This window comes from Leptonychotes weddellii, chromosome 10 (assembly GCF_054177405.1).
Source record: "Leptonychotes weddellii isolate Sample4059 chromosome 10, ASM5417740v2, whole genome shotgun sequence".
NCBI lineage: Eukaryota > Metazoa > Chordata > Mammalia > Carnivora > Phocidae > Leptonychotes > Leptonychotes weddellii.
The window spans coordinates 26,283,238-26,308,091 of NC_138378.1; the positions used below are offsets into that span (position 1 = coordinate 26,283,238).

Consider the following 24,854-nt stretch of genomic DNA (forward strand, 5'->3'; position numbering starts at 1 on the left):
GCCTGGGTGGCTCAGTTGGTTAAGCGACTGCCTTCAGCTCAGGTCATGATCCCAGGGTCCTGGGATCGAGTCCCACATCGGGCTCCCTGCTCTGCGGGAAGCCTGCTTCTCCCTCTCCCACTCCCCCTGCTTGTGTTCCCTCTCTCGCTGTGTCTCTCTCTGTCAAATAAATAAATAAAATCTTTAAAAAAAAAAAAAGAAGAAGAATTGAACCCCTTTTCCTTCTGGATGTGGGCCCAGCTTCATCCCTGGAACCACCACAGTATGCTTCTACCTTGGAGGGTTAACACTAAGACCTAGATTGTCAGCTCCTCAGAAAGCATCAGAAACAAGGTCTAGCCTAGGTGTTGGTATTTGGATGTTTTTACACCAGTGTTCATTAATAATTCACTTTGAGAAGACTACCTAGACCATGTGATCTTTGTAATCTTTGATTCCTGGTATCCAAAGCTAATCCTTTGGAAATTTCTAGAATGGAAATCTTGTTAATTGCCTGGACCTTTTCACAAGGGAGGCTTTGTTAACTGGTTGGGAGTCTGAAAAATATCATTCCTATCCATTTTTGGTTCTCACTTTCTTTTTATCCCTCACTCCTCCCCCACCCTACCCTCAGGGCTACCAAGAAAAGAACAAATTCATTGCTGCACAAGGTAAAGTAATGATAATTTTTTACTTTTGGGCTTAACCATGAGTTCATTAGTGTATTTGGACTTTTTTTCTTTCAGATACTAAATAGATTAATCAGAACGCAGTAACTTTTCTATCATTACTATCACCTGAAAGAAGTACAATCTGCCTTGCTCATTTATAACTAAGGGCCTTCATCTTGATGACTTAGTATCCAGGGATCCTGTTAAAGAAGTCCTTTTGTGTATGTGCATAAAAAAGACTGGAGAAGGCTACACACGCACACGCATACATACATACACACACACATACCACAGTCTAATGAGGTCCTCTGTCTTGGGGCCTAATGGGAACCTTAGGTTCAAGCCAGGCTTCTCAGAGTTTGAATTTGGATTCAGTCTCCAGAGAGGGTTGGCCACCTCACAGGGTCCAGGCTGGCTCATCTCCTCCCCCAGTTGTTGGGCAAGAGCTCCTCTATTATTCACAGAAAAGTGGTCTAGGAACCCTCAGAGCAGAGACCTAGTGCCATTGCCTTCTACGTGCTCTGCACACATTTCCATAGGTCCAAGTTTTAATAAGTGTCCTCCATCTTTGGGATCCTAGTAAAAATATCTTGATGTTTGCTGCACTATAAAGTAATTGATGTTATTATGGTCCATCAAAGCCCATTTATTTAGCCATTCAGCAAATGTTTATTGGCCATCTATTATGTGCCAGGCACTGGCCTAGGTGATAGGGATATGTAGAGGAATAAAACAGGAGATGGTCCATGCCTTTTTGGGGTCTTTAGTTGGTAGAGGACAATTTACACCAAAATTAACGGAAGTTCTAGTAAGTGGCTATGCTGTTCAATACAATAGCCACTAGCCACATGGGGCTATTTAAAATTCAGTTTCTCAATCATACTAGTAACATTTTAAGTCTTAATAGCTACATGTGGCTAGAGACTACCGTATTAGTCCAGATATGAAACATTTTCATTGCAGAAAGTTCTGTTGGACAAGTACCATGGTAGAGATAAAACAAAGAGGTAAAATAAGGTGGCTGAGAAAAACCTTAGATCCTTCTTGCCCTTACAGTCTCCCACTGGGGCCTGGCCATTACCTAACCAGGCTCTGCTTTCTCTCACCCTCTGTAGCCATCCATCAAGTGAGGTCTCCCCTCTGAAGCACAACTCAGCTGCCTCCTACTCATTGATCGTTCTAGCACCAACAGTCATGTGCAATCTCTTCCTTGCTTTATTTGCCATGGGGCCTTGTTGATGCTAAGATATTTGTTGAATTAAGGTCACCTATGATTTTCTGATGGACCTTTTCTCAGACTCCCATCCTCTTGAACCTCTCCACAGTACTTCACACTCCTTGAAATTCTCCTCTGTTATTTCCTGACATTCAGTTCTTGATTTTTCTCACTTTTCTAAATATTCCTTCTCTGGCTCTTATTCTTCTTTCGCCCTCTTAAATATAGTTTCTCCCCAAATCTGTGGATAACTACTTCCTTGAAACTCCATTCTTGTCTTTCATGGCACCATTTCTCAGTTCTGCTTCTCCATCTGCTCGTCCTTAGTCTTCCTCCAAGGCTTTTTTTGTCTGAACTTGAATAATGCTGAAGATCTCCAACATTCTCTTTTTGACCCTTCTTTTCTTCTCTGTATTCTCTTTGAGAGACCTCATCTAATACCCACCTCTGTTTGGCTGCTGACTCTCTTGAACTTCTGAGCCATTTTTTCTTTCTTCCTTCCTTCTTTCCTTCCTTCCTTCCTTCCTTCCTTCCGTCCGTCCGTCCTTCCTTCCTTCCTTCCTTCCTTCCTTCCTTCCTTCCGTCCTTTTTTCCCTAATTTTATTTATTTATTTGAAAGAGAGAAGAGTGCACGAGAAGGGGGGTTAGGGCAGAGGGAGAGGGAAAGCAGACTCCCCGCTGAGCAGGGAGCCCGACATGGGGCTCAATCCCAGGACCCTAGGATCATGACCAGAGCCGAAGGCAGATGCTTAACTGACTGAGCTACCCAGGTGCCCCTTCAAACAAGTTTTCTACCCCACCACCTGGATACCTCCACATACTCTTCAACATCAAAAACTAAAATATGTCTTAGGGTTCCTGGCTGGTTCAGTCGGTGGAGGATGAGACTCTTGATCTCAGGGTTGTGGGTTTGAGCCTCACACTGGGTGTAGAGATTACTTAAAAATAAAATCTTAAAAAAAAAAAAAAGAAAGAGATCTCACTAAAATATGTCTCTTCTTTACCACCCCCCCCCGCCCCCAACTGCTTTTTTCCTGTATTCTCTGGCTATCACCATGAATGGAAGGCAGTTCATCTAATCAACCAGATTTGGGATCATCCAGATCTCTCCTACCTGTTCCTTGCTTTGAATATGAGTGGTCCTCTGCCATACTGCCTTATTCCCATCTTTTGTTCCGGCTCTATTGTAGTAACCTAACTGATTGATCCTCTAGGTCCCAGCCTTGCTCCTTGCTTTTCTTCCACCAGAAAGGCCTTTATTGATGCAAAACTCTTGTTAGGACTCATGAAAACCCTACGATTTTCCATTATGTATACAACAAGCCTTCCTTAGCCTGGCCTCTACCCCTTTAGATTCTGATACCTGTCTTTCCACCTCTATCTACCATTCCATGTACCCTACACTATAACCCCATTGAACTCCTTATAGTCCCTGGAAATCTCATGCTCTTTCTTGCTGCTGTCCCTTGCACCTCTGCCTGGAGCATTTCTTCTCCCTCTATCCCCTTTCTAAACTCCTGTCCACCTCATCTACCCTAACATATGGCTCAACTGTCACCATTTCCAGGAGATTTTTCCTAACTTTGCCAGGCAGTGGAACAACTCTACCTCTGTACATCTTGTTGGCATGTGTCCACTCTGTCATTATTTGTTTTTCTTACTACTAAGTTTAAGAAAGTCAAAAAGGTATTACAAGGCATATAAAAACAAAGTTCTCCCCCATTTCCTCTTCACTTTTTTACTATAATTCAACCATTTTTATCTGTTGATGACTTCTTATGATAGATGATAATTTACTTAATCATCTTACAGACTGTCTCACACTCAGACAGATATGCATACACATGTCCCTTTTCCCCATTCTCCCAGTAGAGTTAAATCACAATTTAGGGCTGAGAGAATATTATTTACAACTGAAGTATTATATGTTTTATACAGCTTTTGATTTTCCTTTTTTCCAAGAGTTAATAATTACCTTTTTTCCCCCCCTGTTTACTTAGCTTTTTATATACCTAGCACTAGTTTTTTATATACCTAGCACTGACTCCACTCTCCCCCAGACTCTCCACTAGAAGTATATATTTCCTTTCAGTACCTTCAGAAACATAAAGTTTAATTTTTTTATTTTTTTTATCCTGAGGTCCTTTTAGAACCTTCTTTCTTCAGTTCCATTTTGGATTAGTTGCCCTCTAACCTCTGTCAAGAGTTAACATCCTGAGCCTTTCCTTCACCAACACCCAGGGAATTCCATTAGCCTCTATCCTGTTAGATCCCTTTTCTTTCTCTTTGTTTGCTCCCTCATTTTTGTTTAGAAATCTCCCAGCGGCTTTTTGGAAAAGGCTGGATGGTGGTAAATTTTAAATTCTAGCTTGAGCAAGTCACCTAGCATCTCTGTGGCTAACAACACCTACCTTAGAGCATGATAGGAAGGAGTAAATGAGATATAAAGCATTTAGCTCACTGGCTGGCCAATAACATAGGTATTTAGTGAGCAGTTATGATTTCTAATCTTCATCTATAATATCCTTGGGAGACATTATTTGTGTTCTCTTTACATTTTGAAACCTCCTATCCCCCACTTCACTTCCTAGTGAAGTGCCGGACACATACAGGGTGGATGGGAAATGTTCACTTAGTGGGTGGGGGGATGGATAGATGGATTGGATATTTAGCTGAGAACATGTGGGCACAGGCTTCCAAAAGTCAGGAATGAATGTTCCCAATTTCCCAGCAGATTTCTTCCCCTTGGTATGTGTTCTTCTCATCTTTGCTATTGGCTACTTTAGGACCAAAAGAAGAAACAGTGAATGATTTCTGGAGGATGATCTGGGAACAAAACACAGCCACCATTGTCATGGTGACCAACCTGAAGGAGAGAAAGGAGGTGAGTGAAGAAATTAGATAGGCATGACTAGCAGAGGAACTCCTCTGTGTTTGCGCCTGGGCTGTCCATTCTTTGTGGCTCCTGTGCCCATCATTCATCCAGGCAGAACCCAGGCCAGTGTGCTTACTAGACTTTCCTAGGGCCTGGAAGTCTCAGGTGAACCTCAGGGGTGTGCCTAGGGTCCATTCCCCATGCCTCGTAGTCAGACAGCTCACCATGGTTTCAAAACAACCTGGAAGAAAGACTTGGGCCATTTGCTAAGGAAAAGCTGCAGAGGAGCTTTTTTCCCTTGGCCTCTCCAATCCTTCATTCTCCTGGTTTCCTGTACCTCCTCTGAGTCAGCAGAGGGGGAGCTGTATAAACTGAGAACCTGTGGGGTGCAAGGGAATCTGAGGCCCTGGCCTGATCCCTGTGCCTTTTTCTTTTTGTGGCTGTGGCTGCCAAGTCCATGCCTGGACAGCCCCATCACTGTGTCACAGCCAGAACCAGTCCTGAGCTCTGGATCAAGTTCTAGAGAGGAACCCCCCCCAATTCATGACAGTCTTTTCCCAAAATGGCCCTTAAGTTACCTTGATCCCCACCCTGGGGTGTTGGACGTGTTAATCAGCAGCTCTGCGGTGCTTAGGAGGGATAGCATTAGGACTGGGCTATAGGATCGTTTCCTCCAACCTGACCTCTAACTCTTGGAAGCTGTTCAAGGCCCAGGCACCAGAGAAGGCATCATTCCGCCTTGATAACCCCCTCAGCAGGTTGCTGGTTCCAGGGGATCAGATAGGCCTGTCCCTAGATCATAACCTGGGATATTGTGGAAGGGCACATTTTGTAGGTAAAGTAATTTCCAATTTGCCCTGAACTGAGGGAACAGGGTGGGAAAGAATGAGAAGTATAGGGCTGGGACTATGTAAAAATCCAGAGATACTGCTAAACAGGATGGAAGCTAAGAAACTTGAAAAAAGTAAAATAAGTCTGCAGTGACCAAGGTGAGAGAAGAGGCCTTCTCTGGGAACTTTCTGGGGACTTCTGTCTGGGCTTTTGTGGTCCTTTGCTTCACGTTCTTCATGTCTGCTGGGGGCAGGAGGTCTGAGGTCATCAGGGGATGCATGTCTGTTCCTTTCCAGTGTAAGTGTGCCCAGTACTGGCCAGACCAAGGCTGCTGGACCTATGGGAATATCCGTGTGTCGGTAGAGGATGTGACCGTCCTGGTGGACTACACAGTGCGAAAGTTCTGCATTCAGCAGGTACTGTCTCCTGCCTCCTTTCTCTGCTGACCACTAAGAGGGTAGAACAGACTGGGTGATCCGCCCTCCTGCTCAGGGTGGTCGGGAATCACTGAGTGTGAGGTCTGTTTGGACTCTGAAACCAGAGATCTGGGCTCTCAGGGAACTCTGTCAAAGCTAAGGGAGAAGCATTTTCATGAGCAGGAGAAAAAAGTATTACTGAGATAGAGTTTGAGCATCGTAGGTATGAGCCAAGTGCCTCGGGAGGTGGTATAATCTTCTGGGTACTTGACTTACCTCCTCTTGCTCCAGAGGATCCTGACATGAAGGATGTGGTGGCCCCTGCTCTTGGTCCTCCAGAGCGGCCCTGGAAGGTTGAGCACAGGCTGCCCTCGGCTGAGGGGCGGGGTGGCGCTGTAAAAGGAGGGCCCACCAAGAGTCAGGAGACGTGCATTTCAGTTCTGACCTTGCCATTGAGTAGTTCCTAGACCTTGACTGGGCCACTTCTCTTGAGTTTCACGTTGCGCATCCGTCAGCTGAGAATAATTGTAAGAGCCCTGCCTTACCCCATGGGGTTCCTGGGAAGAGATCCTCTCCCCATGGTTAACTCTTCCTTGGACAGACTCTCACTTCCCCATTGTTACTGACAACCACAGCTGGCCCTGGCTCCTAAGCTGCCCCGCCCCTCCCCTCCCCTCCCCTCCCCTGGCACTGCCCTGCCCCAGGTTATCAGGGCCAACACACAGGATCTCCTTACTCCACAGGTGGGCGACGTGACCAACAGGAAGCCACAGCGCCTCATCACTCAGTTCCACTTTACCAGCTGGCCAGACTTTGGGGTGCCTTTCACCCCTATCGGCATGCTCAAGTTCCTCAAGAAGGTGAAAGCCTGTAACCCTCAGTATGCAGGGGCCATCGTGGTCCACTGCAGGTCAGTGTGGCTGACCCTTGGCTCCCCGCTTATACCATATTCCGTTCCCATGGTCAGAGCAAAGGAAAGCACAGGGGCCCTGGCTGAGGAGAGGAGGCTAACACAGAGCAGATAAGCTGTTAGGGTCCCGGGGCAGCAGCCAGAGAGACTCCTCAAGTTTTTGTGCTGGGTATAGAGCCTTTGAGGAAAGAGGGAAGGGCAGTCCTCCAAGATTGGGGGTGGGGAGACCACTGCTATGAAGCCAGAAAGCTAGATTGAGTGCTGCTTTGTGTGCTTGGAACCTTCACACCTTTCTGAGTGTCAGGGTTCCCTGGTCCTGATAAGGTACGGAGTCCGGGGTACAGCGGGATTGTTGGCTCCATGAGTGTTCCAGCTATTCCCCATTCAGAATTAGAATGTAATGGCCTGAAGAAAGAGTCCTGGCCTATGCTACCCCTTCCCTGTATGCTCCCACAAGGCATGCTGGCCATCTCAGTAACACCCCTGCTCTCTGGCTACAGTGCGGGTGTAGGGCGTACAGGTACCTTTGTTGTCATTGATGCCATGCTGGACATGATGCATACAGAGCGCAAAGTGGACGTGTATGGCTTTGTGAGCCGGATCCGGGCACAGCGCTGCCAGATGGTGCAAACAGACGTGAGTGATTTGTGGGTAAGGTGAGGGTGGGGGCATTCCAGGATCAAAACACCTACTAGCCTCATGGATTACTCAGCCTCCTAGGTTATTGTAAATGATCATCATGCACTGTGATGAAGGACCCTTACAAATTATGTATTAAAAGAGACATGGAGGGCGCCTGGGTGGCTCAGTTGGTTAGGCGACTGCCTTCCGCTCAGGTCATGATCCTGGAGTCCCGGGATCGAGTCCCGCATCGGGCTCCCTGCTCGGCAGGGAGTCTGCTTCGTCCTCTGACCCTATCCCCTCTCATGTGTTCTCTCTCTCTCATTCTCTCTCTCAAATAAATAAATAAAATCTTAAAAAAAAAAAAAAAAGAGACATGGAGCACAGAGGAGTTGGGAAGGCAGGTGTCATTTGCACTGGACTCTAAGGATGAGGAACAGGTCCTGAGAGAAGTATGCATGCAGGCAGCTGAGAGAACCAGTGCCCACAGAGTTGTGACTCAGCTCAGCCATATCCAGGAGCAACAATAGGATCAGCTCTGTGGTTGGGACATGGGGTTCAAAGGACACAGCACTGGGAGGGAGGCTGGCCCAGGTTTTGTGTGTCACCAGACTTTGACAACCCCTTCAGACTGTTCAGTCTGTGCTGTGAGAATGAGCGGGAGTTGGATTTGTCCTTCTCTCCAGGCTTGCACTCTAGGAGGCTGCCAGAGTAGGACCCTCCCTCCCAAGCTAAGCACCCGCAGCGGGCTTCATGCATTTGAAGTCCTGCCTCACGGAACCGGGACAAGAGTGAATAATTTTATACCTGCTAGGGTCAAGGGACAAGTGGACTGGAGGGAATTCGGGGTGGGAGGGGCTCATCTGGCACCCCAGAGACCATGCTGTGTGTAACTGGGAACTTGGGCATCATGGCATTTCAGATGCAGTACGTCTTCATATACCAAGCCCTTCTGGAGCATTATCTCTATGGAGATACAGAACTAGAAGTGACCTCTCTAGAAACACATCTGCAGAAAATTTACAACAAAATCCCAGGGACCAGCAACAATGGATTAGAGGAGGAGTTTAAGGTGAGTTGGAGCTGAACTCCCTCTTTCAAACTGAAGGATCCATGTGCTCTGGGGAATATCGAATGCTTGGCTCTTAGAGACTTAGCAACAAATTGGGAATCCCCTTGTAAGATACATGCGTGGTTAAAGCGGTGGGTTTCTGGCCCTTTATTCATAACCTAGTTGTTTTCAACCCGTCCTGCACTTAGAATCACTTGGGCTGTGTTAGGAGGAAAGAAAAAAACAAAAAACTGGCGGTGGTATTTTTTTTTTAAGTCCCCCAGCCCCCCCCCCCCAGACACACAGACACACAGACACAGGTATATTATTGTATGTATTACAATGTACAGCAGCAGCAAACCTTTCCTATAAGCACCAGACAGTAGATATTTTAGGCTTTGCAAGCCATATGGTCTCTGATGCAGCTGCTTAACACTGTTGCTGTAGCACAAAAGCAGCCTGGTTGCTACATAAACAAATGAGCATGGCTGTGTTTCCATGCAAGTGTATTTATAGGCAGCCGGCCAGATTTGGCCCATGGACCATAGCTTGCTGACCTCTGCTGTATGCCATTAGACGGTGGTTCTCAGCACACCTAAGGAATTTGTCACACTCTTGGCAATATAACTGTTCCCAGAAGAGATTCTGGGTTGCAATGGGAAAAAACGCATCCCTTAAAGCAGTTCTTCTCAAACTATAATGTGCACATGAATTACCATAGATCCTGTTAACATGCAGGTTCTGATTTGGCAGGGAAAAACAGAGTTAGGGCCTGAGATTCTGGATTTCTAATGCGATGAGACGGTTGCTGGTTTATGGGCTGCACTTTAAGTAGCAAGGGTCAAGAAGGAGCCTCAGAATCAGGAGAAGGGAGCATGTGCATTTGAATAAGGTTTTCTAAAGAGTCCAAGACAGCCTCTGGAGTGGAACAACAGGGAGAGAGGAAAGGCAGGCACACTCCCTCCTATGAAGCTAAGATCCTTGCTCCAGGATCATAAAGTTTCAGCCCCAGGGAATCCCAGAAGGGTCCACAAGGAGCCCGCAAGGCAGTGTTTCCCAAACACTCTTGGCTTGTTCACTGAGCTTATGATTGAAGAAACGGTGTTCCAGCAAGACCATGTGGAAGTGGAGGTCAGGGCTCCAGTGAGGAGCAGTATGCAGCCAGAGTAGCCTGAAGATGCAGGTCTGACAGGCATAATCTTGCCAAGTTACAGAGATCAGGAACGTTTCCCCTTTCCTTCCCCATTCAGAAGTTAACATCAATCAAAATCCAGAATGACAAGATGCGGACTGGAAACCTTCCAGCCAACATGAAGAAGAACCGAGTTTTACAGATCATTCCATGTAAGAGCTCTCTCCCCACTGCAAAGCCTTAGTGCCCCGTCCCTCCTTCCACTTCTCAGGTACTAATTCATGATCAACTTGGAGACCAGAATTAGGGCATTGCTCTTAGTTCTTTAGTGGCTTCTGGAGATGAAAAAAGCATGAAGGGCAAAAGGTTTCTCCCTCCTGGGCTGGGAAAAGGCACGTTATTGCCCAGCTGGGATTATACTTACCCAGGGCCTGGGTGGGAAGGAAAGATTGAAAAAGAGATAGGAGAGGACAGGTGATGTTGGGGAGCCACAGCTTCTGTCCTTCCTGCAGATGAATTCAACAGAGTGATCATTCCAGTTAAGAGGGGTGAGGAGAACACGGACTACGTGAATGCATCCTTCATTGACGTAAGTGGTAGCTGTGTCCCCAGAGCTCCCCACCCTCCGTGGAGATTTGGCTGGGCCTTGCACTGCCACACTCTCAGTGCTTGGGAGGATTGTGCTTGTGTCAGTTCATCAAATACAGAACCAATACCCAGCCTGCACACTAGGTCTGTCAGGCCCCAGAGAGCAGGTGGTGGGGGAAACAAGAGGGCACACACCACAGTAATAACTGGAGGGAAAAGTTCATAGCACAGACCACAGCACTGATGGTGACATTCCCATTCTTGTTCTCTTTATCCCAGCTCCAACCCCCCTTTCCCTTGCCCTCATAGAAAGAAACTAGCATGGGGGCCCCTGGGTGGCTCAGTTGGTTAAGCGACTGCCTTCGGCTCAGGTCATGATCCTGGAGTCCCTGGATCGAGTCCCGCATCGGGCTCCCTGCTCGGCAGGGAGTCTGCTTCATCCTCTGACCCTATCCCCTCTCATGTGTTCTCTCTCTCTCATTCTCTCTCTCTCAAATAAATAAATAAATAAATAAATCTTTAAAAAAAGAAAGAAAGAGACTAGCATGTCAGACAGGGTTTGGTCCTTGGCCAAAGGGGAGTTCTGCCTGGGATGAGTTTGCCTCCAAGCAGCCCCATCCCATCCTAGTGGCCTGTCTTCGCTAGCCCCTCCCTGATTAAACCACCTTACTCCTCCCACCGACCTGGCCTCTACAGGGCTACCGGCAGAAGGACTCATACATCGCCAGCCAGGGTCCTCTTCTCCACACCATTGAAGACTTCTGGCGAATGATCTGGGAGTGGAAATCCTGCTCTATCGTCATGTTAACAGAACTGGAGGAGAGAGGCCAGGTGAGCTCAATGAGATCCTGGGCTGTGGGAGATAGAGAGCACAGGAAAAGGGGTGGAGGGGAGCTGTGTTTGGCTTAAACTGTCCAAAGAGCTGTATCCGAGCAGTTGATCTGAGCAATCAGGGGGCTTTTCTTAGGACTGGAAGAGCAGTGTGGTCTGAGCCCCCAGACCGTTCCTGCCTCTTACTTCTCTCCTAAATACGGTTTACCCAGAGCCTAGCTTAGTGCAGCACCTCCTCCTCCCACCTCCCAGGCAGGGCAGAGCTAGTGAAATGAGGGATGCAGAGCCAGACCAAGGATCTAATGTGGAACTCCTGAGTGTCCCTAAGAAGAGGTTGCCTTCCAGGTCAGAAAAATGAACCAGAAGACTGTGGGAAGATGAGTTGCCTCTTTGCAGGCTAAGAAAAGAAAACAGTAGAGCCTGAGAAATAATAGAAGAAATTTATAAGTTAACATTCAGTAACAAGGAAATCTTTTAAAGAAAGCATCCTCAAGTCAGTTAAAAAGTGGAATTGTCTGAGAAGTCAGAATGTAAGGGACCTTAGAGGCCCCCTTGGGTCAGCCCCCCTCAGTGTAGAGAATCTCGTACTGCTGTTCCTGAGTCACAACCACACAGCCTCTACTGAGCACTTTCCATCTCAGGGGTCACTCTCTGCCTGCCTCCTGCCTCCACCTCTCACTGTACGCTGGGTGGCGCAGTCTGTGTTCACACAGTGTTTATGATCTTAAACCCTCCGTTGTGGTTGCCCAGCGCGGTAAACGGGTGCTTCCTTATACCTGGCGTGTGACTTAACAGGGATCAGAATAGAGAGAAGTTGCCTGGAGAAGCCAGCAAGGGCCTGGTGATAAAGGTCTTTCTGAGCCGTAGTGAAGAGTTTGGACTTTATAGAGCAGTTTAAGAGCCCTTGACAATATCAGATTTGTGTTTTTTTAAAGTCCCTCTGGCTCAGTGAGGAGGACAGATTAGAAACGAGCACCCCGCAAGCAGTACTGTGGCAGTACTGCTGATGGCCTGGACTCAGCACTGATGGTGACAAGGGGTCTGTCCCAAAAGATAGTGAAGGGGTGCCATGGTGACAGGGTGAAGAATTAAGAATGGCACCCACTTATGACTCACTGAATTTACAACCAATTGAAAAATCACTAAGTAGGGGCACCTGGGTGGCTCAGGCGTTAAGCGGCTGCCTTCGGCTCAGGTCATGGTCCCAGAGTCCTGGGATCGAGCCCTGCGTCGGGCTCCCTGCTCGGCGGGAAGCCTGCTTCTCCCTCTCCCACTCCCCCTGCTGTGTTCCTTCTCTCGCTTTGTCTCTCTCTGTCAAATAAGTAAATAAAATTCTTTTAAATAAATAAATAAATAAATAACAATACTGATGAGGTGAGAGGTTTGGGGCACAGTTCCTGGCTCTGCGATTGGGCAGTGAACTACCGTGTTACCAGAAGCTAGGTGCGCGTCTCCTGGCCCTCTCTAATAGGCTGAGATGGAAGGTGTAGATAAACCATGGACCTGCATGAAGTTATCCCCACACTGCCCGCCTCCAGATCTATGACGAGCAGGACCATATTGCAGGGAGAAGTGCTGGGATGGCAAACACAAGTATCATCTCTCAGCCTGCTGCCATACAATAAAATGTGGCCCAGTGAATATCCCAACTTCGTCCCGTCAGATTATCAGGCTCTTCCGTCCTTGAAGGAAACCTAGTGAGAGTAAAGGGTGGAGATGGGGAAAAGGGCCATGCACATACACAGTCTCCCACCCACTGGTCAAGCCTGCAGTCCCCTCTACCTACTATGCCTTATTGCCTCTCTGCAGGGCCCATGAGATAGGCAGCAGCTCTTGCCCTCAGAAGCTTCTGAACTGAATCAGAACAGGATATTAATGACGTTCTTTATAAGGCCTCTCTGCCCCCCTAAGACAGGATTTCCCTTTCTGTTCCATCTCACAAGCCTAAATGATACAGTGAAAGGTATCTACATTTACACAACAGGACACCACCACTCTCCACACCTGGTTTTAAAGTCCCAAGGAAAAAGTCATAATCCTAAATTATCAATTTTATATACGTTAAAATCCCAAAAGAATTAAAACTTAAAATCCTCTTTTCTCCCTGTTTCTCTCCCCCCTCCCCCTGGCTCCATCTTAACCAGAGGGGTCCACCAACATGCTTAGTAAAGCCTGCTTCCTCAATAGCTTAGGTTGGACCATTCATCCAAGTGGGCAGAGCAGTTCTAGCAGTTTCTGCATGGGGTCAGCCCAACCCAAGGTTGTGTTCCATTTACCAGAGGCAGTAGAACGAGACTGCATTAGACGCCTGCCACAAAGCTGTGTGTCCTCATCACTCTTGTCAGCCTGAGACCATGCAAGACACTGGGTGCTGTCCAGGAGGAGGAGGTTAAAGGCAGCAGGAGAAAAGACACAAAAGCTTTTGTTGCACCTTCTTTGGGATATCATTATCTAGAATCCATAACTTGAAAACATAAATCTGAGATTAAAGCCCCGTTCCCAAGTATTCTGCTACTGGACTTGAGCACTATTCTTGTCTCCCATCCTCAGCTACTGATGATTTTAACACTGGGCTTATTGCCCCTTGGTGGCCCCTATGCCTGCTTCTGCTCCTGAAGGCATAAGTATCCATGCAGGTGATCCATTTACCCTTGGTCTTTCAGCCTCTCGGTTCCCTCAGCCACCCACTCAAATCAAGTCATTGCCCATATCTGCGCTGCCTTTGGGATCTCAGCACCAGGCACCCCGCATCCTGCCCTGCTTACTCTCTGCTGATTGTTCACCTCACTACTTCCCTTCTCTTACTCCAGTAAGTTTTTATCTTCACCAGGTCTCTAGAGCTGTGATCAGGGCCCAAGGGTGCAAGAGGTCCAGGGCTCCCAAACAGGCCAGGTTTGGCCACTTGCCACTGACAGTCCAAAAGCAGAGAGCCCAGTAGAGGCGAAACAGAAGAGGAATTTATTTCAGTGAGGCCAGCACTGGAAAGACCATGGACTACTGTCTCAAAGACTATGTCCGAAGTGCTGAGAATAGTTCTAGGTTCATAGAAGGAAGTTGTGGGACAAAGGTCAGTGGGTACGTGCAGGTGGGCAGAACGGTCAGGTCGATCACTGTCTTGGGGTCAGTCCAGTCATGTGGGGTCTTGCTGAGGTCAGGGCAGTCGTCATTGCTTGAGGGGCAGTTTCGGTTCCCATCCCTAGATGCTCTGCCTGCCAGGTCTTTTACCTGAGTTAAGAGAGAAGCTGGAGAGAAAAACTTAATCAGAAAATACAGACTGAGGTCAAAGTGGAGGTGATTGAAGTCCTCTTTTAGAGCCATGGACTCCTCCACTTCCTCAGCCCCTGACTCCCTTTGTGTTCTCACCTTCCTCCTTACTCTCTTTAGAGTTTTTAGGACTTGTCATTATTATAATCCTTTCCTTGCTAACATCCGTTATTCCCTCCCAGTCTTTTATTTTCTTGGCACCTTATCTCACAACCTGACTCAGTCTTCTCTTCAGAAATCAGATGAGAACACACTCATCTTCCCTCCTTCAAGCAACCAGCCTCCTCCGATCCGTACCCATTCTCTCACATCTCCGCTTGCAGTGGGAGGGGGTTCCTTCGCCTCTCAGTCCACCTGTCCAGTGTGTCTGCGCACTGCCTCCTGCCTTCTCAGGCGGTCCTTCTCCCTCGCCTCCATCAGCAGTTCCTCTCCGCTGTGTTACCCGAGCCAGCCTGTGCCTTGTTGCGTTCCTGTCTTCACAAAACAAACATCTCTCTCCTGTCCCTCAGTTCCTTCTCTCTGTATCCCATTCTCTGCACCCTTTCTATCCCAGCACAACTCCTTTGAAGAGTTGGCTTTCTTCCTTCAAGTTCTCCCCTCACCCTGTTCCTTCTGGGAGTACTGGAGTCAGGATCAGTGGTGACTGCCATCTTGCCATTCCAAAGGCCTTTCTTCTCTCTTGTCTTTTTGGTCCTTTTATAGCAGCATCAGAAATACTGAACGCCTCCTTCCTCCTCAGAACATTTTCTTCGCTTGAACTGCATGATATCAACCCCTCACTGGCCTGGCAGCAACTTTTGTTTTCTTTGTGACCACCTCCTCCTCCTCTGTGTGACCTCTAATCATTGAAGTGTCCTAGACTCAGGCCTTAACCCTCTGTTGTCTAACACACTATCCCTTGAGGACCTCATCTAGTCCTGCGGCTTGGAATGCTATTTATACGCCAGAGGTCCCCAAATCTGTGTCTCTAACCCAGCCCCCACTTCCTAGTTGTGGACTAGTGTATCCATGTGCCCACTGGTTATCTTCACATGACTGTTAAGGATCTCAAACTCCACCTGGCCCAGATGAAACATGATTTCCTCCTTCCCGTACTAGTCTGCCCCACTCTTAACCATCTCGGTAAGTGGTCCTGCCTTCTGCCCAGTTGTTCATGGCAGAAGTCTAGTAGTTACCTTCATCACTCCCCTTTCCTCGGTCCCCACATCCTCCTCCCTTCCCACATCCGTGAGATCTGACATATGCTGAGCATGTCCACCTCTCTCCAGCACAGCTACAGACCCCTCCTCGAAACCATTGTCCGCTCACCTGCGCCACTGCAGTTAGCCTGACAGCCCATCTACCAACTTCCACTCCCACCCACTTTTAGTCACTTCTTCACCCAGCAGCCAGAGATCATTTCGAAAATAGAATTCTAACTGTGGTCACTCCTTAAAATCCTCTTTGGGCTTCCTGAGATCGTGAGGGAAAATCTACCCAGCATACAAAATTTAGGAGCCTTTCATGTTGACATCTAGTCCCAAGACTTGAATTGGGTCCTTCTTTCTCACAGTTTCACTTGCTTAATTTAAATCTCCTAGTTTCCAGGTGCCTGGGTGGCTCAGTTGGTTAAGCAACTGCCTTCAGCTCAGGTCATGATCCCGGGGTCCTGGGATCGAGTCCCGCATCAGGCTCCCTTTGCCTCTGCCTGCCACTCCCCCTGCTTGTGCGTGCACTCTCTCTCTCTCTCTCTCTCAAATAAATAAAATCTTTAAAAAATAAAAATAAATAAATCTCCTAGTTTCCATTTCCCCTCGTTCCTTCTGCCATCTAGCTGCTAAGTGGAGCATGGCTTCTGAGATGGGTCACAGCCTGCTCCTTGACAGGAGGGTCCCGTTTTGTCACTGCTTTGTGTTCTGCACAGGCCTGGTCTCCAGCTCTGTGCTCTCACATCTCCCTCCTCAGCAGGATCCCCAGGCCACTGCTGGCCCCTGCTCTGGATTCCTCAGGCCCACGTTCTGCCTCTTAAGGAAGGGGGTTCCTCTCCTTTGGCCTAGAAGAAGGTCACCCCAATAGGTCTCTAAACTGAAGCGGCTCTTGTTGGGTATTCCAAAACCTCGCCTTCCAGCAGCTTAACTCAGCCTCCTGAACTAGTGTTGTTGCCTTTGGTCCCACTCTTTCTGCCATCGGCCTCCCCACAGCCATGAGAGGCACCTCTGGACTGCCATTTCCCTCAGTTGTTGCCTTTTTCTCTTAAATAGCTGGCTTTGTTTTTAAGTCCAGCCTGCTTCCTCTGTTTGTATTGTGCCCACTCGGAGAGCTAAATTAAATAAACCCTGTAACCTGCACCTGGCTGAGTGTAATGAGTTGCTGCCATTGGTCCAACATCTGTAATTGTCTTGTGTGGCTTCTCTGTATTATCATCCCTTAAACCCTAACCCTGGGGCGCCTGGGTGCTCAGTTGGTTAAGTGTGTGCCTTCAGCTCAGGTCATGAGTTCAGAGTCCTGAGATAGAGCCCCACGTCAGGCTCCCTGCTCAGCAGAGAGCCTGCTTCTCCCTCTCCCTCTGCTTCCTCCCTCCTGCTCGTGTGCTCGCTAGCTCTCTCTCGCTCTCTCTCTCTCCCCCTTAAATAAATAAATAACCTTAAAAAAAGGTTTTTTTAAATAAGTTTATAAAGTAACTTTATAAATTTTATAAAGCCATAAGTTTACCAGGCTTGTCTCCTTACCTCTTCACCTACAAAACTGTGTCACCTTGAAACTCACTCTACGGCATTGATCTAACCTCTTGGTTGGTCAGTCCCAACCATGTGTAATCACCTTGGGGAGTTGTCCCCATTAGAGTAGCCACACAGCAGGCTCCCCGTTTGCTTTTACTGTTGACTGACTCCTTGTCCACAGTTTTAAGAGAGGACTCTCTTAATAGTTCCCTAACTTTATCCCTGATGGCCTTCTTCCATTTGGCCCCTTTTCTTTGTTGTGCCTCACCTCCAAAACTAGGGTCTCAGATATCTGAAAGCCATCAAGTAGGGGACTATACTGTTTCTTTTTCTAGTCATAGTGTGATTCTAGCTCATACACTCCCATTTCTCTCAAGCCCATTTGAATCTCAGCACTCGTACAATGGTTTTTAAAGTCCCAGTCTTCAGTCCTGGCTGGCAAACTGTGTGAGGTCAGTGTTGGGAGGGAACTGTGGTAGCAAAATTCATTCCACCCACCAGTGCCGTAAAAGCCAACATAATCTCTGTTGAAGAGCCTTAATTAGAATTTTTTTAAAGCTGTTCTAGTTAAGGAGAGGGCCCAGAGCCCCAACCCTCACAGCATCCCCAGGACTCCCAAGTGGGTATACGTAGAAAAGACTGGTCTGTGAGAGTTCCCTGATCCACCACTTTGATAAGTCTGTGTTTTAAAATGAGCTCAGTGTCATTTATAAAGGGGGTAATGAATGATCACACATATGAAAAGCAAGAAGAGTCACTAAAATGGACCTTTAATGATTTTATTTGGACTAAGAGACTATCCGTGATTCTTATTTTTCCACTTTTCATAGTTTTCCCAGTGAATGTGAAGTACATTTACGGTTGAGGATTTTAAAATTACCAGTAGTGAGATATTTAAGGTCTTCCCCAAAATGCTCCAAAGAAAAGGACAGTATAACTGTATTGTTTTATTTGCGTATGTGTAGCCTGACTTGTTCTGCAAACATGGAACAAATTCATTGAGCAGCTACTGAGAGCCTAGCACATGCAGGGGCATGCGAGGCGTGCGGAGACAAAGGTGAACAGAGGCAGCCCCCGCCCACAAATAGCTGTGGAGGAAATTGAGCCAGATGCCAGCAAAGACAGGCCGTAACCCATCTCCTACTCACTCACAAGGACAGAAATGGGGGTGCCACTGCAGATTCAGAGGACCAAGAGGAAAGGGATAGAAGGATGCAGTGGCCTGAGCTCTAGTGAAGCACCACAGCCGGCTGGCATGTCAGTGGGGTTCAGTTTTTCTGGATTAGCTATCTGACATATGTAAGCATCTCTACGAGGTAGAAACACCCCAAGGGGGCAGAGGAGGGGAGAAAAGGAATTGGAGCAAAGACATTCCTCTCTTTCCACCATGCCATTAAATGTTCTGCGTAGCTGAGGTGATGGTCAGAGCTCTTCAGAGATCTTGTCATGTGTGGCAACTTAGACTGTAGATAAGTAACACAAAAGGTTAAGTGATTATGTCAGTACAGGAATTAAGTTTTTAAATATACAGTTGACTCTTGAGCAACACAGGGGCTAGGGGCACTGACCGCCAGCCCCCTCTTTCTATCTTGTACAGTTACAAATCTGCATATATCACAGGGATGAAAGCTGCAGCGTAGGGAATATAGTCAGTGGTATGGTAATAGTGTTCTGTGGTGACACATGATGGTAGCTAAGCTGGTGGTGAGCATAGTATAATGTATAGACTTGCGGAATTACTGTATTGTACACCTGAAACGCATGTAACATTGTGTGTCAACTATACTTCAGTTAAAAAAAAAAAAAAAATCCATGTAGGGGCGCCTGGGTGGTTCAGTCGGTTAAGCGACTGCCTTCGGCTCGGGTCATGATCCCAGGGTCCTGGGATTGAGTCCCGCGTCAGGCTCGTTGCCCAGTGGGGAGTCTGCTTCTCCCTCTCCCACGCCCTCTACTTGTGTTCTCCCTCTCTCAAATAAATAACATCTTTAAAGAAAATTTGTGTATAACTTTTGACTTATCAAAAATGTAATTAACTGGGGCTCCTGGGTGGCTCAGTCGTTAAGCGTCTGCCTTCAGCTCAGGTCATGATCCCAGGGTCCTGGGATTGAGCCCCCGCATCGGGCTCCCTGCTCAGCGGGAAAGCCTGCTTCTCCCTCTCCCACTCCCCCTGCTTGTGTTCCCTCTCTTGCTGTGTCTTTCTCTGTCAAATAAATAAATAAAATCTTTAAAAAAAAAAAAAGTAATTAATTGTCTACTGCTGACCTGAAGATTGATCAATGACACTAACAGCACATATTTTACATGTTTTATGTATGATATACTGTGTTCTTACAATAAAGTAAACTAGAGAAAAGAAAATGTCATTAAGAAAATTGTAAGGAAGAGAAAATACATTTATACTACTGTACTGTATTTATCCAGAAGAGTCTGTGTATAAGTGGGCCCATGCAGTTCAAATCCATGTTGTTCAAGGGTCAGCTGTAGACGTCCTAGTGAGGATCCTAGTGAAGTGAATTGGAGTGACATTAAGTAATGTAATGACACTCTGGGTTTTTGATACCTTGGAGATGAAGGTGTCCTGTAAGAGGTGCCTACCGTCAGAGGGGAGCAGGAGGCTCGAAGGACAGCCCCACCTCTACCATACGTGATATTCCAAGCCCCTCCCCTCTCCCATTTGTCCCTCCAGGAGAAATGTGCCCAGTACTGGCCCTCTGATGGAGTGGTGTCCTACGGAGACATCACAGTGGAGCTGAAGAAAGAGGAGGAATGTGAGAGCTACACTGTCAGAGACCTCCTGGTCACCAACACCAGGGTAAGGTGGCTGGGGGTGCGGCTCCTCCCGCAGGGAAAAGCCAGGCCGCCCCACATCTCTGATCGCCCTTCTTCCAAAGGAGAACAAAGGCCGGCAGATCCGGCAGTTCCACTTCCACGGCTGGCCTGAAGTGGGCATCCCCAGCGACGGGAAGGGCATGATCAGCATCATCGCGGCCGTGCAGAAGCAGCAACAGCAGTCGGGGAACCACCCCATCACCGTGCACTGCAGGTACCGCTCTCCCCAGCCCTCGGGGGGAAGGGGAGGCCATAAGAGGCAGGCAGGGGGAGCGACAGTGGGGAAAGCCAGACAAGAGCAGGCTACTGGGGAACAGCACCTGGCAGTCGAGTTTGGTGGCCAGCGCAGGGCCAGATAATGGGAGAGGGTTGTGGTGGTCAAACTTCGCATTAAGTGCTAGGGAACCAGTGACATTAGAATATCGGGCAGGGGAGCATTTGGGATAGTGATGGGGTAGGGGCGAGCAGCAGAGGAGACTGACAGTGGAGAGACCGGTTGGAGACTGTGGGGGTGAGGGTGTGGCCTCCTTAAGAAACACAGGAAAAGAGAAAAGGGCAACTATTTTGAGAAGAGTTTGAAGAAAAATGAGCAAGACTGAAAACATAGATGTGAAAGAGAAGAGGAATCAAGGCTATAGGGTGTATCCCAAGTTTAAATCAGGATTACTGGTAATGGTTGCTGTCACTGACAGAAGAAAGATGATAAGGGGACTCGTTTGGGGAGCAAAGGTGAATTTTGGGGGGCGTGTTGTTTGAGATTGCATTTTAGGGGGAAAAAACTTACCATGAGCTCGTATTGCTATTATAATTTGGGGGAAAAAAATTCTTAGAAGGAAGAGTATACCATAAATCACTGCAAATTGGTTTTAAAAACAGAAAATATAAGCAAAGGAACTTCTAGGAATGTATCCAGTAAATGTGCGTCAACTGGCCAAAAGGAAATAGTCACCACGATTGAAGTACTACTTATAATAGTGAAAGATTATAAATTATCTAAACATATTAATAGGGGGCTGACTCAATAAGCTATGTTTATGGATCTCATGCTACAGAGCTACAAAAATTTATGAGTCTGCTTATATACTGGGTGTGGGTTAATCCTCTAGATGTATTGCTTTGTGAACAAAAGCAAATGGGAGATAGAGAAAGAACATGTGTTTCTGTTGGGGGGCGCCTGGCTGGCTCAGTGGATTAAATGTGCGACTCTTGATCTTGGGGTTGTGAGTTCGAGCTCTATGTGGGGTGTAGAGATCATTTAAATAAATAAAATACTTTTAAAAAACAGAACATAATGTTTCTGTTGGTATATGCCTAAAAATATCTCTGGAAGGACAGGCAAGGACCCAAGGACATTGGTGCTTTCCCAGGAGTGCATCTGAAGGCGAAGAAATGGAGTAGGAAGGAAACCTTTTCTTGTTTGGGATTGTTTTGAAATTTGAACTATGATAATTTATTGCCTATACAAAAATAAAGCATTTAAAAAATATCTTAAAGAAAAAAGTGACAAAGTGTACCAACTAATACAAATGGACAGTGAACACAAAAAGATGCTACACTTTACTAGTAATATTCTGAGAAATGAGAATGAAAACAATGCAGTGTGCTTTTTGCCCATTGGATTGGCAAAATTAAAAGAATTCCTTGGTGGTGCACCTGTCTGGCTCAGTCAGTAGAACACTCAACTCTTGAACTCGGGGTTGTCAGTTTGAGACCCACATTGGGGGTAGAGATTACTTTAAAAAAAAAATTAAACTAAAAATCTAAGAAAAGATTCCTTGGACTGCCCAGATAAATATTTCCTTCCCTACACTTTTTTCTTTCCCTTGGTCACCCTTTCTTGGCAAACCCCAGATTCTCTAGCTAGCCTGCATCTGCACTGTGCTGCTGAGTGTGGCTGAAGAGAAGCATCGGGTTACAGGCTTCAGTTTACATTCCTGGCCACTGACTTCATGGTTGGCCCTTACTGCTGCCTTGCCATCCTTCTGCACCTTCCACTCTTCCAGACCACGGCTGGACATACTAGGGTGCAGTGCCAAATCTGGCCTACCACCTGGTTTTGTGTGGGTCTGCAAGCTAAGAACTATTTTTATATTTTTAAGATTTTATTTATTTATTTATTTGCCAGAGAGAAAACAGCAGGGGGAATGGCAGGCAGAGAGAGAGCCCAGTGCAGGACTGGATCCCAGGACCCCGGGTTCATGACCTGAGCCAAAGGCAGCCACTTAACCAACTGCCACCCAGGTGTCCCCTGTTTTTACATTTTTAAATGGTTTTTTAAAAATCAAAAGACTATTTCATGACATGAAGATGGCGTGAAATTCAAATTTTGGTGTCTGTATATAAGGTTTTATTGGAACACAGCTATGCCCATTTGTGTGTGTATTTGCTGCTCTCATGCTCCAGCAACAGAATTGAGACCAGACGTGGAGCTCTCCGTGCCTCACACTGCTGCTCAGCACACAGGAAGTCAGAGTTGTACAGTTAGAACTGATTTTGTCTCTTCTCAGCAACACCCAGGATATTTCCTGTCTGGCCCTTTACAGAACAGCTTGCCAGCCTTTGTCCTAGATGATTATTTCACACCTCCTCTCAAACCTAGATACCATCAACACCTCTTCTGTCCTCGTATTTGAGAGAGGACGGTGTTTTCTGTTTGTAAGAAAGGAGAAGCAATCAGAACTTCCGTGTGCTCCCAGCACATAGCTGCCTGTCTCCCTGCATTGGTGCTGTGGACCCTGCATCCCTCCTGTTCAGTGAATGAGTTGTCTGACCTCTCTCTGAAGCCAGTTGCATTAATCATCTATTGTTGTGTAATAATATTACCACAAACATGGCATCTTAAAACAACACATTTATCTCACAGTCTCTGTGGTCAGAAATCTGAGCACATCTTAGGTGAGTCCTGCGCTTCAGGGTCTCACAAGACTCCAGTCAAGGTGTTAGCCAGGGCTGTGGTCCCATCTGAGGCTCGAATGGGACGGATCCATTTCTTTTCTTTTCTTTTCTTTTCTTTTTTTTTTTTTATTTGAGAAAGCGAGAGAGAGAACACAAGCAGAGGGAGTGGGAGAGGGAGAAGCATACTCCCCACTGAGCAGGGAACCCGATGCGGGGCTCCATCCCAGGACCCTGGGATCACGACCTGAGCTGAAGACAGATGCTTAACCAACTGGGCCACCCAGGCGCCCCAGGAAGGATCCATTTCTAAGCTCACTTGGTTTTTGGTAGCATTCAGTCCCCTGCGGGCTGCTGGGCTGAAGTTCCTTGCCACGTGGACCTTCCCAGTGTGGCTGCCTACCTCTTCTAAGCCAGCAAGAGAGTGTCTCCTTTCGAGACAGGCTTTATGATCCCATGTAGCATAATCACATACGTGTAGTTACATACATCTCATCCCCCTTGCTACTGTCTGTTGGTTAGAAGCACACACACATCCCGCCCACACTCATGGGGAAGAGATTGCATAAGGGCATGAACACCAAGAGGCAGGGATCTGGGGGGCCATGGTAGGGCCTGTCTGCCACAGTCACCCTCCACTTGGATATCAGTTCCATCCCCTTTTGTCTCCTCAGGGACCTGACTTCACTATCCTACATCATCAGGTTTTCCTCTGGATAACTACCATCTTCATGCAAATGGGCTATAATTTCTCCCGTCTTAATATTTTAAAAACTCTTACCTCTCATTCCCCTCCAGGTACCCCTCTATTTCTCTGTTTTCCTTAATAGTAAAGTTTCTCAAGAAAGATTTGTCCAGACTAACTCCCCAGTTCCTCTCTTCCCATTCTCTCTTGAGCCCATTCTGGTTAACCTCTCCCCTCCACACTCCATTGCAACTGCCCCTGTGAGGGCTACCTGTGACCTCCACATTGCTGCGTCCAGAGATCCTTCTGTCTCCTTACCCTTGACCTTCATCAGTATCCAGCACAGTTAACCAGTCACTTCTCTGTGGAATGCTTTCAACATAGCTTCTCTCCTGGTTTATGTCCTCACTGGCTGATTCCTCTCCATCTGTGGTCCAGGGCCCAGATGGACCTCATTGTTGACTAATAGCCACTCCCCCAGGCAGGCCATCTTGTCTCCTGGCTTTCGTACCAACTCCTGTGTCATTATCACCAGGTCACCCTCTCCCTAAACTCCAGATTTATGTGTCTAGTTACCTACTCAACATTTCCACTTTGGCATTTTCAGGTCCGGATCAGAACTTCTCGTCTTCCTTCCTAAGTCTACTATTTGCCCAGCCTTCCCCCAGTCAGTAAGTGGCATTTCAGTCCCCCAGCTCTCTCAGATGAGAAGCCTTGGAGCCATACTGTTCTCCTCCTTATTTCCTCACATATGCACATGCAATGTTCGACCTTGCTCTACATGGAAAGTGGTTTCAGAATCAAGTATTTCTCACTCCCTCCACCAGCACCCCTCTGTCTGAGCCACCACCTCCTCTTCCCAGGAGTTATACTGGCCTCACGTGTTTCCCTGTGTCAACACAGCAGCCTGAGAGGTTCCTCTAAAAACTTCAGTCAGGCCACATCACTTAGCATCCTAACAACAGGGACGCCTGGGTGGCTCAGGCAGTTAAGTGACTGCCGTCGGTTCAGGTCGTGATCCCAGGGTACTGGGATCGAGTCCCACATCGGGCTCCTTGCTCAGTGGGGAGTCTGCTTCTCGCTCTGCCTGCCGAGTCTGCTCTGCCTGCTGCTCCCCCTGCTTATGTTCTCTATCTCTTGACAAATAAGTAAATAAAATCTTAAAAAAAAAAAAAAAAAAAATCCTAACAACAGCTCATAAGGCCCAACTTGATCTGAGGGCTCTTACCCAGGCCAGGCAGGAAGTGTACCAGGGGATTGGCATTCTTCCTGAGGGCTCTGACCTCACCCACCACTCTCCTTTCTTCCTTCGTGTTCTTCCATCCGTCAGATTCAGCTACAGAGCTTCCGCACCTAGACATCCT

At 47.3% G+C, this 24,854-nt stretch overlaps 1 protein-coding gene across 5 annotated transcripts in view; it reads left to right on the plus strand.

The window, feature by feature from the left end:
* Positions 1-24,854, plus strand: part of PTPRA (protein tyrosine phosphatase receptor type A) — a 159,768-nt gene that overhangs the window by 132,626 nt on the left and 2,288 nt on the right. For all 5 annotated transcript variants that reach the window (XM_081833103.1, XM_081833100.1, XM_081833101.1 and 2 more), the window contains 11 exons: positions 614-650; positions 4,653-4,750; positions 5,869-5,988; positions 6,732-6,898; positions 7,399-7,534; positions 8,442-8,591; positions 9,821-9,914; positions 10,215-10,291; positions 10,987-11,121; positions 19,771-19,896; positions 19,976-20,127. In XM_081833103.1, the coding sequence (XP_081689229.1) occupies positions 614-650; positions 4,653-4,750; positions 5,869-5,988; positions 6,732-6,898; positions 7,399-7,534; positions 8,442-8,591; positions 9,821-9,914; positions 10,215-10,291; positions 10,987-11,121; positions 19,771-19,896; positions 19,976-20,127 (1,292 nt within the window). The remainder of the gene's footprint in view (positions 1-613; positions 651-4,652; positions 4,751-5,868; positions 5,989-6,731; positions 6,899-7,398; positions 7,535-8,441; positions 8,592-9,820; positions 9,915-10,214; positions 10,292-10,986; positions 11,122-19,770; positions 19,897-19,975; positions 20,128-24,854) is intronic.